Raw genomic sequence first — 6,314 nt, 5'->3', positions numbered from 1 at the left:
TGAACCCCATCCGGTACACACTGAATACGGAGCTAAGACGATACACCTGGTGGACATATGGCTGCCAAGTTAGCCGTGAATAGGCACAACATGCTAGGGCGTGAGGACATGGGAAATGAAGTGCCTGAAAGTATCCACAGTCACATGTCTGGGCCCCGAGTGACACCCTGTAGCTACCGAGTGAGAACAAACCGGTAGGAGTCGTCTCCGAAACGGTGAACTCCGAGTTATCTCTGTCGTACAAAGTCACCGTGAAGCACCTCGCCGTCTTCAAGTTGGCCTCTACACACTTCACCAGATGTTGACTGAATTGTTGTTTGGTTCCCAGCTGGGCCTCAGCCTCTCTCCCCTTGCGAACGAATAGTTCGGCCAACCTCCCATAAGTTTCCTTCACCAGCGAGCACACAGGGAGATTCCTGACCCCTTCAGGATTGAATTAACACACTTGGAGATATTTGTCGTCATGTGACCAAATCTCCGACCCTCATCCCGATGCTGTATCCACAATGAATACTCAATCCGGTTCGCCCACTCACACATGGCAGGGTCTTCAGACCGCAGAATATCAAACCATTAATTGAACTCCACCTCAGTCTTAGCATAGGCTGCATTCACAAGATTCCTCCTAGCGTCCTTGCCCTTTAAGGTCAGGGCGAAATTTGCTGCGACATGTCGAATACAGAATGCACGGTAAGCAGCAGGAGGTAGCCATCCTCCGTCCAGAGTCTCAAGGGCAGCCTTGATGCCGTGATGCCTGTTTGATATTACCAACAGACCCGGCTGCGGGGTCACGTGCTGACAGGTGGGAGAGAAAGAAGGACCAGAACTTGGCATTCTCACCCTCAACCAGTGCAAATGCAACAGGCAGAATGTTGGAGTTCCCGTCCTGTGCAATCGTGACAAGCAACGTTCCCCCATACTTGCCATACAGATGGGTGCCGTCAATACTGACCAAGGGCTTGCAATGACGGAATGCCTCAATACATGGTGGAAACGTCCAGAACAGTCGGTGAAAATAAGCTTGCGACTTGTCCACTGACCCCCAACACGAACAAGGCTCGTCCTAAGGACTGCAACAGTATCAGGCATTGTCAGCTGAACTCCTAACACCCACCTAGGGAGCTCATTGTACGACTCATCCCAATCACCATAGATGTGGGCAACGGCCTTCTGCTTCGCCAACCAAACCCTCCTGTACATCGACCTGAACCCAAAGTGTGCTGCCGTTGCATTCAGGAGCACCTTGATGGTCACGGATGCATCATCCCTAACCATTGGCATGATGAATGTCGAGATCACATGATAATCCAAACTCCTGTGGTCGCTGGAGATGGACGTCGCAAGACACGTATGTGGTCTGTTGTACCGTTTGACCTCCCAAATGCCCTTGCGCTGCCGGAGACTAAGCCTAATCAACCATGTGCACCCATTCCCAAACTCAGAACACTTCCCAACATACCGGCGATAGTCAGACTCCACCACCTTGTACTGTACCCCGCGTAGGATCCTGTACGTCTTTACACTTAACACAACCTTATTTTTATCTTGAAACTGCTGACCAATGTGAAACTCTGTCAGACCTGCACACCCTTCGGCATCTCTAGCACCAAATCCAGCAGGCTCCCCAGGAACCCCCTCCTGCCTCATGGCATCCAAGTCCAAAGATGAAAAGTGTGGAGGGTACTGCTGTGTGCTAGAGCTAGAACCACCTCCCGCCCCAGCTGGCTCACTCGCTCCAGTATCATCGCCACTGTCATCGGCAATGATATCCGGCTCCACATCATCATCGTCTGGATCATCCAACAATGCATCTCCCAGACCAGCCGGTGCAGCACACTGTAAAGAGGTCAGCACAGTATCCCCTATTCCAACCTCGCCCCCTCCACTACAATTGAGATCAGCAACGAACGAAGGGGAAGCAACAAGCTCGACCAGAGGTTCAAACACAGGGACGAAGGAAGATGCACCAACAGGTCTGGAACTAGAACCGGCTACCGTGCCTACAGTGGGGGTATTCCGGTTCAAACCCCCCGAGCTGGATACCACGTCAACCAACTTCGCCAACAGTTCAGGTGTCCTAACTTCGGAAAACTGCCGACGACAATGAAACATGACCTGCAAGTCATCATCACTCCTGATCGTGAAACAATCATACTTCACGGTTTCCTGCAGCACCGAGATTGGAATGCGATAGAAAAACTTCTTAACCCGTTTCACGCCTTCCAGACCAAGTTTTTGTAGTACAGAATTAACCAGGTCATCATAGCTCGTCATAGGCCTCATAAAAATACTGAGAGGATCCTTATCGGTGAACTTCACACCGGATCGTGTTTTTCTTTTAATTGATCCTCTTTGGTGAACCAACACTACAAAACTCTCCTCACTAGCTATTTTTCCACTCTAATGTGATCAATTCACGTTCAGACCATATTTATACACGTCTGGTCCTATATAATTCGAACCAGCCTAATTCGAACTATACATTGTGTAATTCAAATTAGTCAGTTTCGAATTACTTGGGATTGCGTGCTGGGGAGTAATTCGAATCACCCTGATTCGAATTACTGTTTGAGTGTAATTCGAATTAGGCCCCTTCGAATTAGTGTGTGTTTGGGTTTGTATATAGTTCGAATCGAGTTGATTCGAATTATATGTACATGGAGTTCGAATTGAGCTGCTTTGAACTACATAGAAACCTGCCTTAGTTGATTCATGAACCACATTTTCGTTTGGCGGATTTGTGTAATATTTCCCTCTCCTTAGCTTAGTTATGTGGTTTGTCCCTTTTTTTCTTGAAAGAAAGATTATATGTAATGTAATGTGAGGCAGTAAAAATTAAAATTCATTATTAATTGGTTATTTTTGAAACATTGAAGGATGTGTGTGAAGTGTAAACTATGTTACAGTACACTAAGGGAATTTTTCTCTTGTTGCAGGAGTTGTTTTGATTTCAGGTAGATTAGACTTTCTAATAAAAAAATGTACAGTACATTAAGATTATCTTGTTATTTATCTCACTTACAGATAATGAAATCTCATTTAATTGCAAGGATTTAAGAAAATTATCTTGTTATTTATCTCGGGTTCTTAGAGATCCAAGTGTCTCAAAAGATGTTTTGAAATCTCGGGCAAAAGCATTAAAGAAGTTAGGAACCATCTTTCAAGTAAGTTCCCCCCCAGTCTATGCAAATATGATTTTCACTTATGCATGGATCAAAGACTTCGTTAAGCACTTCTTACATTTTGTTTATATCTGATTAAGAATGCTCCATCATACTTCTCAGGGTGCTAAATCTGCTTATACTAGGGAGAACAACCTGCGACATGAATGTGAGAAACCATTATCAACATCATCATTCTCCATCACGATAATTTTGTTAAATTTATTTGATGTGGTTGTGAATGAATTAACTGATGCCTACGCTATCTCTGAGTTTGGATTGGATTTCAATATTGTATATTCACCAAACTTTGTTTACATGCTATCAGAAGCACCACTCTTCGCTGGAGGAGCAGTGGTTCTGGATTCTCCTTCAGATTGGAAGACAGAGCTGAAAAAAGGAAGGAGGTTATTACTGCAACCTTGCATCTTATCTTATTGATTATGTTATAGTCATTGTGATATATTGATCCTTTGTTTCCCTCAGTTCTTCTCAAAATTGGAAGGGAAAATTCAGGAAAAGGAAGCTGAAAATACTAATTTCCAAGAGAAATCAAAGGTGTATATGGCATGGGTTTATGGCTTAAATGCACCAAGTTAAACTTGATGCAACATGCACTATGGTAATCCAATTGAGTAGATTTAGGTCAATCTATTATGCACCGGATTTGAGCCATTGGGATTACCTTAGTGCATGATGTACCGAGTTTAAAGTGATGCATCATAGCATTCTCCCTAGCGCGAACAAAATGGATTCTATTCCTTGTTTTGATCTTAGTTTTCTAAATTATTTTCTTCATTTTGTCTTGTGGATTTTGTGCAGGAACCTCCTCCAGAGGTTGAACTCAAGAAGGTAACTTATCTCTCACAATGCCTTCTAAAGAATGTATTTGATATTTGAAGCTAAAAATATATGCTAAACTCAACTACTAACTAGAAATTTTGTATTTTTTACTTTGCTATATGTTATTTATTGCTTGGTTCTTTAAGTGTTACATTAAGAATATTTTCCCTTGTAGGTGTAGATTGTGTACAAATAAGGACACTAGTGCCTTTATTCCTTTATCTTGCATTACGTTTTTTCCTTCATTGTCCTTATAAATCTCCGATAAATAAATTCCTCTCCTTTTACAAGCCTTGCTATATATCTAATCTGTTGCAGGAAAATCTTTAACATTGGCTGACTGACTCAAAAGCTCGAGACCAGTTTGTGATTCGTGCTGGCTAAGATACTAAGGTGTTGTGGAATGATGCAAGACATTTGAAGCCTGATCCAGTTTATAAGCGTGCAGTCAGTAGTTTTCGGGACCTTTACTTCATTAATATGATAATATGATGTCGTAGTCAAAGTTTTTGCATGATTCATCGCTTCTTTAGATTATCTTTGCTTTTGAGATTGTCTACCGTTTAATGTATCTTTCATGTGCAGTTCTGGACTGAAAGTTTTGTGCAATGGTCTCCAATGGGTACATACCTGGCAACCATACATAGGCAAGGAGCAGCAGTTTGGGGAGGTTCCACAACATTCAATCGTCTCATGCGATATGCTCATCCCCAAGTCAATTTTGGTCCTTATCCATGCAATATTGTTATATGAGCTATGTTCTTGTTACTTAAGCAATGAAGGTACCAACTGCAGGTTAAACTTATTGATTTTTCACTTGGTGAGAAGTTTTTGGTAACCTATAGTAGGCATGAGCCAAGCAATCCTCGATATGCAAATGTAAGATTTCCTTGTTGTAGTATCTATTTTATTCTTACAGAGGGTTGTGATAAATATATTCGATGTGAGAACTGGAAAAGTCATGAGAGATTTTAAGGGAAATGCTGATGATTTTGCTATTGGAGGTATTGGAGGTGTTGCAGGAGTGTCATGGCCCATTTTTAGGTAATTATTTGTTTTCCTGCCTTGGCTTGTGACGGTGATAGTAGTAATAATTACTATTGTTATCATTAACTTATTGGAATGATAATATTTCTTTTAGATGGGGTGGAGGAAAGGACAAGTACTTTGCAAGACTTGGAAAAAATATAATCTCTGTGTACGAGACAGATACATTCTCTCTTGTTGACAAGAAATCCTTAAAGGTTGAAAGTGTAATGTATTTTAGCTGGTCACCAACTGATCCCATCCTTGCACTTTTTGTTCCTGAATTGGGTGGTGGGAACCGGCCAGCTAGAGTAAGTTCATTTTCTGGTCACTTGCTGGTCGATTCATAATACTTGCTGGATTGAAAAGCCTAAATGGACAGCTTGAATTTTATACTGTGGATGAACTTGAAACCATGGCAAATGCTAGTTAGTTAATAGATTTAAATGATGAAGATGGTGAACCTATGTCTGAAGAGTGATTATTTCATTGTAGTTGTGATGTTAGTTAGTTAATAGATTTTAACTGATGTAATTAGTAATTTGAGAGTGTTGTTTACTTATTGGTGTTGTCTATGATATTAAATTGATGAGTTATTTTGGTTATTGTTTAAGTGTGTTATGTTATTTTGGTTATTGTTTAAGTGTTGTTTGCTTTTGTGTTAAGGTGTAGGTTTTGTGTTAATGATTTTTCAATATTTGATGGCTGAAATTAAAATTTTAGTAAAAATGATAATTGAAAAATTAGGATCAGCCATGAAAATTTGGTCACTAAAATGCTTGGTTGCTAATTAGGCGACCGATTTAGCGACTGAAATGTTGGTTACTAAAATACAGGTCCACATTTAGTGACCGAATTAGAAACTTAAACATTGATCACAAATTAGCGACTGATTTAGCGACCGAAATAACGTTTGCGAATCGGAGACCGAAACACTGGTCCCAAATTAGCGACCGATTTACTTAGAGACCGATTTATTTTGTTAGCGACCGATACTCTTTGGTAAGGGTTTGGTAGCCTTGTTAACAAATCAGTCGCTAAAATCGGTCGCTAACGTTTAGCGACCAAAGTTGTCGCTATTTTCTGATTAGCGACCATGGTTTTAGCAACCACCCAAATTGATCGCTAATCCGGGTAATTTCTTGTAGTGGTTTCTCTTTTTAAAATTCATTTCTATTAGAAAATATATATAATGTGAGATTTTATTATTTTATAAACATATTTAAAATTAATTAAATCATAATAAAAATTAAATTTTATTATATGTTTTTTACGTGTATATTA

At 40.6% G+C, this 6,314-nt stretch overlaps 1 protein-coding gene across 1 annotated transcript; it reads left to right on the top strand.

Annotated features, from left to right (window-relative positions):
- On the top strand, positions 4,322 to 5,380 carry LOC107616992 (eukaryotic translation initiation factor 3 subunit B-like). The gene is made up of 5 exons (XM_021112049.1): positions 4,322 to 4,451; positions 4,590 to 4,718; positions 4,800 to 4,883; positions 4,924 to 5,048; positions 5,146 to 5,380. Exons 2-5 carry the CDS (start codon positions 4,623 to 4,625, stop codon positions 5,378 to 5,380), a joined length of 540 nt encoding a protein of 179 aa, XP_020967708.1. The 5' UTR covers positions 4,322 to 4,451; positions 4,590 to 4,622.

Source organism: Arachis ipaensis, chromosome B09, assembly GCF_000816755.2.
Source record: "Arachis ipaensis cultivar K30076 chromosome B09, Araip1.1, whole genome shotgun sequence".
In the NCBI taxonomy this organism is placed as follows: Eukaryota; Viridiplantae; Streptophyta; class Magnoliopsida; order Fabales; family Fabaceae; genus Arachis; species Arachis ipaensis.
This window is presented reverse-complemented; position numbering and strand designations above follow the sequence as displayed.